The sequence below is a fragment of the Muntiacus reevesi genome, chromosome 2 (assembly GCF_963930625.1).
Source record: "Muntiacus reevesi chromosome 2, mMunRee1.1, whole genome shotgun sequence".
In the NCBI taxonomy this organism is placed as follows: Eukaryota; Metazoa; Chordata; class Mammalia; order Artiodactyla; family Cervidae; genus Muntiacus; species Muntiacus reevesi.
In genome coordinates this window covers 90,690,163-90,703,125 of record NC_089250.1, presented here as the reverse complement: position 1 = coordinate 90,703,125, position 12,963 = coordinate 90,690,163, and the positions used below count along the sequence as shown (strand labels likewise).

General features: G+C 39.2%; 1 protein-coding gene across 2 annotated transcripts in view; it reads right to left on the bottom strand.

Moving 5' to 3' along the window:
- Positions 1–12,963, bottom strand: part of FMN2 (formin 2) — a 358,232-nt gene that overhangs the window by 72,160 nt on the left and 273,109 nt on the right. For both annotated transcript variants that reach the window (XM_065919853.1, XM_065919854.1), the window contains 3 exons: positions 12,349–12,408; positions 12,096–12,216; positions 295–387 (listed from right to left, as the gene is read on the bottom strand). In XM_065919853.1, the coding sequence (XP_065775925.1) occupies positions 295–387; positions 12,096–12,216; positions 12,349–12,408 (274 nt within the window). The remainder of the gene's footprint in view (positions 1–294; positions 388–12,095; positions 12,217–12,348; positions 12,409–12,963) is intronic.

The following is a 12,963-nucleotide window of genomic DNA, read 5'->3' as shown; positions in this document are numbered from 1 at the left end:
CTAACTTTCTATTACAAAAAGCATAAAAATTGTAATGCCTTTATAAGTATATGCCATTTTAACTAATAACTACTGTATTTACTGTCATTAAAAAACAGTAATAATGAATATTATCCACAAAACAGCATATTTAGCTAATTGCTCGTCTGTCACAACTGTGTGATTTATGATACAACATCATTTATTTTTCTGTGATGTTAAAATAACTCCTTTTAAACCAATGCCTATTTTTTAAAATGCCTTCTACATTTCTGCTGAGCAGGGAGGGAAGTGCAGCATCTTTTCAGAATTTACCTTGAATAATAAATTGTTCCATGTTTTCTTTGAAAGGTTGGATGTGCTCTTTTGAGGACACTTGGTAAACTTTCCCCGCTTCAACTTCACAGGCTGAAATTAAAGAGAGACAGTGTTGAGAATGTCACACTGCTAATGGTGCATTAAAACAATTACAAATTGTTTTAGGAAATCCTGTTAACCATGATAACTGACAAATGTCAGCATCTAATGCTGTCAAAAGAAGTCTATTATCAAGGCTTCACTTTAGGGGATTATAAAAAGAAATTAAAAATATTATAGTTGATGTACAACATTATGTTAGTTTCAGATATACAACAGTGATTCAACATTTAAAAACATTATGGAATGAATACCATGGTGAGTCTAGTAACTATCTGTGACCATACAAAGCTATTACAATATTGCTGAGTATATTCCTCATGCTGTATATTAAACCCCATTGATTATTTTATATTAAAGGCAAGATTATACCTCTTATCCACATGCCTTTTTCAATCATCCCTGCACCCCTACCCCAGCAACCACAAGCTTATTCTCTGTATCAATGTATCTTCTCTGTTTTATTTGATCATTTGTTTTGCTTTTTGGATTCCACACATAACTGACAGTCATACAACATTGGTCTTTCTCGTCTGACATATTCCACTTAGCATAATACCCTCCAGGTCCATTTGTGCTGCTGCAGGTAGGAATCTTTCCTTTTTCCATGGCTGAATAACATTCCACTGTGTGTGTAGGTGAAACGTGTGTGTGTGTGTGTGTGTGTGTGTGTGTGTGTATACAAAACAGATATACACACGCATGTATATGTAAAACATGTCTTCTTTATACATTCATCTATTGGTTGATAGCCAGGTTGCTTTCAAATCTTGGCTATTCATAAATTAGGCTTCAACAAACATATGGATGTATACATCACTTTCAATCAGCATTTTTACTGGTATAAATACCCACAACTGGAGTTCAGAACTGGTTCCAAATAGGGAAAGGAGTACGTCAAGGCTGTATGTTGTCACCCTGCTTATTTAACTTATATGCAGAGTACATCATGAGAAACCCTGGACTGGATGAAGCACAAGCTGGAATCAAGATTGCCTGAAGAAATATTAATGACCTCAGATATGCAGATGACACCACCCTTATGCCAGAAAGTGAAGAAGGACTAAAGAGCCTCCTGATAAAAGTGAAAGGAGAGAGTGAAAAAGTTGGCTTTAAAACTCAACATTCAGAAAACTAAGATCATGGCCTCTGGTCCCATCACTTCATGGCAAATACATGGGGAAACAGTGGAAACAATGTCAGACTTAATTTTGGGGGGCTCCAAAATCACTGCAGATGGTGATTGCAGCCATGAAATTAAAAGGCGCTTGCTCCTTGGAAGGAAAGTTATGACCAACCTAGACAGCATATTAAAAAGCAGAGACATTACTTTGCCAACAAAGGTCCATCTAGTCAAACCTATGGTTTTTCCAGTAGTCATGTATGAATGTGAGAGTTGGACTATAAAGAAAGCTGAGCGCCAAAGAATTGATGCTTTTGAAGTGTGGTGTTGGAGAAGACTCTTGAGAGTCCCTTGGACTACAAGGAGATCCAAACATTCAATTCTAAAGGAAATTAGTTCTGAATATTCATTGGAAGTACTGATGCTGAAGCTGAAACGCCAATACTTTGGCCACCTGATGCGAAGAGCTGACTCATTGGAAAAGACCCTGATGCTGGGAAAGATTGGGGGCAAGAGGAGAAGGGGACGACAGAGGATGAGATGGCTGGATGGCATCACCGACTCAGTGGACATGAGTTTGAGTAAACTCCGGGAGTTGGTGATGGACAGGGAGGCCTGGTGTGCTGAAGTCCATTGGGTCGCAAAGAGTCAGACACGACTGAGCAACTTCTGTAGAGTGACCATTATCAAAAAGGCAAGAAATAACTATTGGCGAGGAGAATGTGGAGAAAACAGAACCCTCATTCACTGTTGCTGGGCATGTAAATTCATGCAGCTACTGTAGAGAACAGTATGACGATTCCTCAAAAAATTGAAAATAGAAATATCATCAGTCCAGTTCAGTTGCTCAGTCGTGTCTGACTCTTTGGTGGTGTGTTTAGAAATTTTTATATATAGTATCATGTTATCTGCAAACAGTGACAGTTTTACTTCTCCCATTCCAATTTGGATTTCTTTTATTTCTTTTCCTTGTCTGATTGCTGTGGCTCGGACTTCTAAAACTATGGTGAATAAAAGTGGCAAGATGGACATCCTTGTCTTGCTCCTGACCTTAGAGAAAATGCTTCTTGCTTTTCAGCAGTGAGTATGATGTTTGCTGTGGGCTTATCCTACAGAGATTTTGTTATGTTGAGGTATATTCCCTCTATATCCACTTTGTGGAGAGTTCTTATTGTAAACAGAAGTTGAATTCTGTCAAAAGCTTTTCCTTCATCTATTAAAATGATCATATGATTGTTACTCTTCAGTTTGTTAATTGAGGAGGCTTTTCTGAGTCTACGTGCCAAGGCTTTCATCCCAGTCATTTTGAAAAGTAATCTCCAGGTACAAGACACAAAAAAGATTAAAACAGTGATTCTAATGTGCATTACTGTGTGAAGGAGGGAGGGGAAAGAAGGATGCTGACTGGGTTCATAGCTTTGGAGGCTTTGGGATGAAGCACACAGGAAGAAGAGTATTTTTCAAAGAAAAGAAAATTAATTTGCTTTTGAACTCGCTGAGTTTTAAGATGCCAGTGGAACGTCCATGTGTAGCTGCCAGCAAGCAGCTGCGTGTGTGAGTCTGCAGATCAGAGTGATACAGGAAAACTCTGAATAAGACCACTTGAGAAAGCATGTCTAGTGAGAAGAAGAGCAAGCCAAGGTTGAACACCTGAGCAATGCTAACTATAATGAAGAAGCAGAGGAAGAGAAGGCTATGAAGACAGAAGATTTAGAAGGAAATGTCAGATATTATAAGGAGAACCAGTAGTGAGTGGGACCAGTGAGTTCCAATGAGAGGAATTCTCAGTATTTTGGGTTACTCTCCACACACAAGTGATGCACTTCCATGGACAGATCGAGTGCACAGGCTACAAAAATTTAAGAGGTAAAAGCAACAAAAAGATAAAATGTAACAGCTGTAAGTTTCAAAAAGACAGTCAGTTTTTCTGTGCCTCAGGCTTTTTATCTGTAATACACAGTGATGGAACCTGCTTCTTCGGATTGTTACAAGGAATGTCAGTTAATGCATGTAGAGCACTTAGAATGGAGCCTGGTACATGGTAAAGTCCATGTAAGTTTTCACCACCATTCCTGCCATTATCTTTAGTTTTATCAGCAACAGTAGCAGAGCAGGATGGCCTGGAGGCTAACAGCATGGGTTCTGGAGACTGGGTTTGTAGTTTACTTACAAGCTGTGAGTCTTTGGCCAGGTATGCACCCCCTCTGTGCCTCAGTTTCTTCATTTGTAATATGGGGTTAATAATAGTGTCTACTTTGCTATGAAGATGAAAGGGCTTTACATAGGTAAAATATGCAGAAGGCTACTGGATACACAATCAGAGGATTATCATGTTTGCTACAATTACCACCACCACCAGAGGGACAGCTTCTAACATGCAACAAGAACAGGGAACTCTCATCTCCCAAGCATTGCACTGAGGCAATGCTTCAGATTGTGGGAATGACATTTATAGGGACAAACTCAGACATGTTAGCATTTTCCATACTATTACTGTACTCTTTACTGGTCATCACTAACCCTGATCTACCTCACACTAATGATCAACAGTCACATGATGTGTGTGGATGTTGTGGGTGACACAGCTGGACTAGATGACCCTCCAGCTCTCTGTCACCCACTGTGATACCCCTCAAGGTACCTCTGTTCTCAGAGAGGAGGGACCATAACTTCAGAGTCAGCAAAGGCATGAACCTCTGTGCGGTGTGAGCAAGCCTCCAAGTTGTTTTCTGGCGGGGAGGTGGTTTCAGCATAAACACATGACATGGGGAGTGCACATTCTTGGCAATGGCCCTTCTTCTCACATGAGGCCTCAGGAAGCACGAAAAGCCAACGTTTACTTATTATCATAAGCAATACCATAGAGGTCACTTAGATCATCTAAATGCATTCACTCTATTAAGTGAGGGCAGTCCAAAGCAAAACTAAAATAATTCTAAATTACTTATTTGACATATATAGTATCTATGTAAACAGCATAATTTTATATAACAAAACTCCACAAGTTTGTACCCTGTAGAATTTAGGAAGAGACAGTGGTATTGATTCTTTAAGCTTCAACGTTGAATATACTGAATGACACCAAAACATTATAACATGTGTAAGACATGGAAGCAACCTAGATGTCCATCAACAAACGAATGGATAAGAAAGCTGTGGTACATATACAGAAGGGAATATTACTCAGCCATTAAAAAGAATACATTTGAATCGGTTCTAATGAGGTGGATGAAACTAGAGCCTGTTATACAGAGTGAAGTAAACCAGAAAGGAAAATACCAATACAGTATACTAACGCATACATATGGAATTTAGAAAGGTGGTAACGATAACCCTGTATGTGAGACAGCAAAAGAGACACAGATGTATAGAAGAGTCTTTTGGACTCTGTGGGAGAGGGTGAGGGTGGGATGATTTGGGAGAATGGCACTGAAACATGTATATTATCATATGTGAAATGGATCACCAGTCCCGGTTCAATGCACGAGACAGGATGCTTGGGGCTGGTGTGCTGGGATGACGCAGAGGGATGGGAAGGGGAGAGAGGTGGGAGAAGGGTTCAGGATGGGGAACACATGTACACTTGTGGCGGATTCATGTTAATGTATGGCAAAACCACTACAATATTGTAAAGTAATTAGCCTCAAAAAAAAAAAAAAAAGACATGATAAAGTCATGAAGATTAAGTGCCATGCAGGCATGCACAGTTCCAGGCTTAGGGCACACATGGGGGCATTTCCAGTGATGGGGCTCAGTGCTACCGAGGTCAGCCTTTCTACTGATTCATCTCCCATCTTAAGACCGTCCTTCGTTTAGTTCTGACCTCTGCTTGCCTCTCATTCACCTCCTCACCTTACTGTCATCCGGCACAGAAGGGAGGCTAATCTTAGGATAGCAAGTTCTGTTTCAAACACCTATTCTGATCATATAACAGTAGATAACTAAAGCATCTACTCTCTCTTCAAAAAAATTCTGAAGAATCAAAACCTAACTCAACAAGGGAGATTACCTTTTCTTTTCCTTTAAATTTAATTAATTTATTTTTGACTACACCAGCACACATGGGATCTTAGTTCCCAGACCAGGAATAGAAATTAAGCCCCCTGCACTAGAAGCCCAGAATTTTAACCACTGGATCTCCAAGGAAGTGCCTACCTTTTCTTTTCTTTCTCTTCACTTTTATTAAACAGAGGTTCATTTTAAAATTTTTATTTATTTACTATTTTACTTTTGGCTTCACTGGGTATTCATTGCTGCACTCGGGCTTTCTCTAGTTGCAGCAAGCAGGGGCTGCTCTTCGTTACAGTGCACAGATTTCACATTTCAGTGGCTTCTCTTCTTGCAGAGCACAGGCTCCAGGCACACAGGCTTCAGTAGTTGTGGCACACGACCTTAGTTGCTCCTCAGCAGGTGGAATTTCCCTGGACCAGCGATCAAACCTGTGTCCCCTGCATCGGCAGGTGGATTCTTAATCACTGGACCACAAAAGGAAGTCCCCTACCTTCTCTTTATTGAAGTATAATTGATGTACAAATTATGTAAGTTCCAGGTATACAATATACTGACAAAGAATTTTTTTTAATTTTTTTAATTTTTCAGTGGGTTTTGAAATATACTGACAAAGAATTTTAAAAGTTATACTCCATCTATAATTATTTTAAAATATTGGCTATGTTCTCTGTGTTGTAAAATACATCCTTGTAGTTTATTTCATACATGACAGTTTTTACCAACCACTCCTCACTCCCCATATCATCCTTCTCCCTTCCCTCACCCAACTATTAACTACTAGTTTGTTCTCTATAACTGTGAGTCTGCTTTTTTTTTTTTTTAACTAAATCCACTACTTTGCAATATTTTATAGTTTCCATGTATAAGTGATATCACACAGTATTTGTCTTTCTACCTTTTTTCACTCTGCACAGTACCTTCTAATTCTATCCATGTTGTCATAAGTGGCAAAATTTCATTCCTTTTTATGGCTGAGTAGTGTTCCATTGTGTATGTGTTTGTGTGTGTGTGTGTGTGTGTGTGTGTGTGTGTGTGTGTGTGTGTATACATCGTCTTTATCCATTCACCTGCTGATGGACATTTAGGCTGCTTCCATATCTTGATAACTGTGAATAATGTTGCTATAAGTATAGGGATGTATGTATCTTTTCAAATTTGTGTTTGTGTTTTTTTTTTTAAGACATATACCCAGGAGTGGAATTGCTGGTTCATATGGTAGCTCTATGTTTAGTTTTTTGTAAATCTTCCATAGTGTTTTCCACAGAGACTGCACCAATTTACATTCCCAACAACAGTGCACAAGGGTTCCCTTTTCTCCATGTCCTTACCAACATTTGTTATTTGTGCTTTTCAATGACAGCCATTCTGAAAAGTGTGAGGTGATATCACATTGTGGTTCTGATTTGCATTTCCCGAGCAAAGTCAAGAGTCTTCTCCAGCACCACAAATTGAAAGCATCAGTTCTTCAGCACTCAGCCTTCTTTATGGTCCATCTCTCACATCTGTACATGACTACTGGAAAAATCATTGCTTTGACTATATGGTCCTTTGTTGGCAAAATGATATCTCTGCTTTTCAATATGCTATCTAGGTTTCTCAAAGTTTTCCTACGTTTCTCAAAGTTTGCTGTGAAGGAGCAACTGTATTTTAATTTCATGGCTGCAGTCACCATCCACAGTGGTTTTGGAGCCCCCAAAATAAACTATGGCACTGTTTCCACTTTTTCCCCTTCAGTTTGCCATAAAGTGATGGGACTGGAAGCCAAGATCTTAGTTTTTTGAATGTTGTGTTTTAAACTAGCTTTCCTCTTTCACCCTTTCCTCCTTCACCCTCATCAAGAAGCTCTTTAGTTCCTCTTCATTTTCTGCCATTAGAATGGTATCATCTGCATATCTGAGGTGGCTGATATTGCTCTTGGCAATCTTGATTCCAGCCTGTGCTTCATCCAGGCTTGTGCTTCATCCAGCCTGGCATTTCGCATAATGTACTCTGCATATAAGTTAAATAAGTAGGGTGACAATATACAACCTTGTCCTACTCCTTTCCCAATGTGGAACCAGTCAATTGTTCCATGTACTGTTCTAACTGTTACTTCTTGACTCACATACAGATTTCTCAGAAGACAGACAGGGTGGTCTGGTATTCCCATCTCTTTAAGAATTGCCCAGTTTGTTGTGAAATACACAGTCAAAGGCTTTCGTGTAGTCAATGAAACCGAAGTAGATGTTTTTCTGGAACTCCCTTGCTTTCTCCATGAGGCAATGAATGTTGGTCATTTGATCTCTGGTTCCTCTGCCTCTTCAAAACCCAGCTTGGACATCTGGAAGTTCTCAGTTCATGTGCTGCTGAAGCCTAGCTTGAAGGATTTTGAACATAACCTTGCTAGCATGTAAAATGAGTGCAACTACAGGGTAGTTTGAACATTCTTGGTATTGCCCTTCTTTGGGATTGGAATGCAAACTGACTTTTTTCAGTCCCATGGCCACTGCTGAAATTTCCAGATTTGCTGACTTAAAAGTACTAGACAGACCTTTGTCAACAAAGTAAAGTCTCAGCTTTTTAATATGCTGTCTAGGTTTCTCATAGCTTTTCTTCCAAGGAGCAAGTGTTTTTTAATTTCATGGCTGCAGTCACCATCTGAGGTGATTCTGGAGCCAAAGAAAATAAAATATGTCACTGCTTCCATTGTTTCCTCATCTATTTGCCATGAAGTGATGGGACCAGATGACATAATTTTAGTTTTTTGAATGTTGAGTTTTAAGTCAGTTTTTTCACTCTCCTCTTTCACCTTCATCAAGAGGTTCTTTAGTTCCTCTTCTCTTTCTGCCATAAGAGGGGTGTCATCTGCATATCTGAGGTTATTGATATTTCTTCAGGTAATCCTGATCCCAGCTTGTGCTTCATCCAGCCTGGCATTTCACATGATGTACTCTTCATGTAAATTAAATAAGTAGGGTGACAATATACAGCCTTGACATACTCCTTTCCCAGTTTGGAACCAGTCCGTTGTCCCATGTCTATTCTAACTGTTGCTTTTTGACCTGCATACAGATTTCTCAGGAGGCAGGTAAAGTGGTCTGATAGTCCCATCTTTTTTCAGAATTTTCCAGTTTGTTGTGATCCACACAGTCAAAGGCTTTAGTGTAGTCAATAAAGCAGAAATAGATGTTTTTCTGAAATTCTCTTGCTTTTTCTATGATCCAGTGGATGCTGGCAATTTGATCTCTGGTTCCTCTGCCTTTTCTAAAAAAATCCAGGTTGAACATCTGGAAGTTCTTGGTCCATGTACTTTTGAAGCCTGGCTTGGAGAATCTTGAGCATTAATTTGCTAACATGTGAGATGAGTTCAGTAGTGCAATTGTTTGAACATTCTTCAGCATTGCCTTTCTTTGGGATTGGAATGAAAACTGGCCTTTTCTAGTCCTGTGGTCACTGCTAAGTTTTCCATATTTGTTGGCATATGGAGTGCAGCACTTTCACAGCATCATCTTTCAGGATTTGAAATAGCTCAACTGGAATTCCATCACCTCCACTAGCTTTGTTCGTAGTGATGCTTCCTCAGGCCCACTTGGCTTTGCATTCCAGGATATCTGGCTCTAGGTGAGGGATCACACCATCATGGTTATCTGGGTCCTTAAGACCTTTTCGGTACAGTTCTTGTGTTTATTCTACCCACCTCTTCTTAACATCTTCTGCTCCTGTTAGGTCCATACCATTTCTGTCCTTTATTGAGCCCATCTTTGCATGAAATGTTCTCTTGGTATCTCTAATTTTCTTGAATAGATCTCTAGTCTTCCCCATTCTATTGTTTTCCTCTATTTCCTTGCATTGATCACTAGGAAGGCTTTCTTATCTCTCCTTGCTATTCTTTGGAACTCTGCATTCAGATGGGTATATCTTTCCTTTTCTCCTTTGCCTTTAGCCTCTCTTCTTTTCTTGGCTATTTGTAAGGCCTCCTCAGACAGCCGTTTTGCCTTTTTTGCATTTCTTTTTCTTGGGGATGGTCTTGATCCCTGTCTCCTATACAATGTCACGAACCTCCGTCCATAGTTCTTCAGGCTCTCTATCAGGTCTACTCCCTTGAATCTATTTGTCACTTCCACTGTATAATCATAAGGGATGTGATGGAGGTCAAACCCAAATGGCCTAGAGGTTCTCCCTACTTTCTTGAATTTAAGTCTGAATTTTTCAATCTGAGCCACAGTCAGCTCCTGGTCTCTCTTTTTTTTTTTGCTGCTTGTATAGAGCTTCACCATCTTCAACTGCAAAGAGTATAATCAATCCATGAGCACCCATATTTGATGCTCTCAGGGGAGCACCTAAGGGGCAGGATTTCACTCCTCCTTGACAGTGATGCTTGTATCTTTGATACTCACGGCACCTAGCAAAGGTCTATCATGCCTCAGACACAAAATACATATTAAGTATTTAGGAACTATAAGCAAACTATATAATGTTATTATGATGATTTAAATCTATATAAAATCATCTATGACCAGAATATAACAACTCTATAAATTTGATTATAGATCACTAGGATAGAATCTCTTTAAAAAGTCGTATCATCTTTTTGGCTTCTGGGGTAAATCAGCCTCTTCTCATCTAGCGATACAACATGCAATGAAAATTTCACATAAATGTCCTCCCTGACTATGCTTAAATAGTGAGAAAGAGGCTTAAATTGAAAGTTGTGGTATTCTCAACTCCATAAATGAAGAAACTTCATGAAAAGAAGATAAAGTAGGTGCGTGAAATAGGTGAAAGGGATTAAAGAGGCACAAACTGCCAGTTACAAAATAAATAAGTCACAGGGATGCAAGGTACAGCATACGGAATATAACACTGTAATAACGCTGGTGCATAATATATGAAAATTTTCCTGTTGTTCAGTGCAGTACACCAGACTTCTCCAACCCTCACTATCTCCGAGAGTTTGCCCAAGTTCATGTCCATTGACTCTGTGATACCATCCAACAATCTCATCTCTGTCACTCCCTTCTCCTCCTGCCCTCAATCTTTCCCACCCTCAAGGTCACTTCCAATGAACTGGCTCTTCACATCAGGTGGCCAAAGTATTGGAGCTTCAGTATCAGTCCTTCCAATGAGTATTCAGGGTTGATTTCCTTTTAGGATTGACTGGTTTGATCTCCTTGCTGTCTAAGGGACTCTTAAAAGTCTTCTCCACCACTGCAATTTGAAAACATCAATTCTCTGGTGCTCAGCCTTCTTTATGGTCCAACTCTCATGTCTGTACATGATCACTAGAAAGATCATAGCTTTGACCATATGGACCTTTGTCATTATTAAGTTGTACACCTGAAACTAATAATAATATTATAAGCCAACTGTACCTCATTTATAAAGGTAGGACAGATGAAAGGATTTTTATTTACAAAAAATAAAAAATTGTAAACTATTTGCTTTTGTGCATTACTTTAAATTTACCGTTCTGAAGAATTTCAAAGTCTCTTCAAAATGATCTAAGGCTTCTCAACTAACAATTGAGAAGACTAAAGAGTCAGTTGGACACCAAGGAGATTAAACCTATCAGTTTAAGGAAATCAATCCTGAATATTCACTGGAATATTCACTGATGCTGAAGCTGAAGCTCCAATACTTTGGGCACCTGATGCGAAGAGCTGACTCATTGGAAAAGACCCTGATGCTGGAAAGACTGAGGGCAGTAAGAGAAGGGGTGACAGAGATGAGATGGTTGGATGGCATCACCAACTCAATGGACATGCGTGCCTGTGTGCTAAGTTGATTCAGTGGTGTCTGACTCTTTGAGACTCTATGGACTGTATCCAGCCAGTCTCCTCTGTCCATGAGGGTTCTCCAGGCAAGAATACTGGGGTGGACTGCCATGGTCTTCTCCAGGTGACCTTCCCAACCCAGGGATAGAACCTGCATCTATTCTGTCTCCTGCCTTGTCAACTGGGTTCTTTACCACTAGTGCTACTTGGGAAGCCCCAATGGACATGACTGTGGGCAAACTCTGAGAGACAGTAAAGGCCAGGAAAGCCTGGTGTGCTGCAGTCCACTGAATCACAAAGAGTCAGACATGACTCAGCAACTGAACAATAACAATAAACCATTACACATGCATTTATTTTTAACCAAATACATGAAAAAATGTTTTCTTCCCAGGAAAGTTCACATACCACAAAATCTTAAGGCAAGTATACCAAGGGCAGGTGGGGAGGAAATATGTGTCTTTTAACAAGACATGATAAATGTACAAATATTCTTGAACATAAAGTGAAAGTAAGACAATAAAATTTGTCCCTGATGAAAGAGGCTGCTATTCAAATAACCAAGTGCGATTAAATAACTAGATTTCTAATACACATAGAAATATATGTGTATTTTTAATACACATAGATTTCTAATACACATTTGTTTTTTAAACAACAAAAGAATAAGATTACTTGTAAAATTTTTCTTTTGCCACATATGAAAATGTTTATTTACATTGATGTTTACTTTCTTTAGAAACACTGAAAAATCTGTTCTCTCATTAAAGAAGCATAAATAACAACTGAGTTTCCTTAACATTGTAAGTTACCTCTCAGGTCTTTCTTGAGTTTTCTGAGGTCTTTTTGAAAATCTTCAAACTTCATCTGCGAGGCCTGAAAGAGGTCCTGGGGTTCAGGCAGTGGAAACACACATTGTTCTTTCCCAGCGTCCTGGCCAGCACGAAGCACAGAACATTTAAATAAATGAGGACAGAACAGCAGCAGCAATGACAAACATCAAACATGACCATATCACTCAACAAAAAGGAATAACAAAATGTGACTCTGTGAACATTATCTCACCTCATCAAAATTGCGAAGATAATATGACACGATATATGACAACAGGCTTCTGCTATTGTCCTAGGCAAAGAGACCAAAGTGAGCAGAAACACATTTTTAAAAATGACTAAATATACGGCATTAAATAAAATTCACCCCAGTAAACCCACACATGTAGATGAGACTATTTAGGATGAAAGGAGACGTTCTTTGTTTCATGTTCCTATCGTTTAATGGCCCAGATGGTCTTGTCCTGCCCCAATCTGTTCCCACCTGAGCCCCAAGTGGAAGCACAACTGTTTCGAGGGTTGTCTCAGTTATACACACCTTCCTGCCTTCACCTTCCTCAACCAGAAAATTAATTCATTACTTTTATTTCTTATTATTAACAGGTATAACTACTATCTAAACAGAAATGACTAAATAACACCAGCATTTCTATATGGCTAAACCAATAGGGACCACTCCAACAGGAAGCTTGACTGAGGTTTATTACTAAGTAGATTAAGAAAATTTAAAAGTTAGGTATTATCTCAAGTAAGCTGGAGCTTTAAAAATGCAAATTCATGTTATAAATTATGTCAGTGACTTAGATTCAAGAATTAGTATCTATGCAGCTATAAGAATGCAATGTAT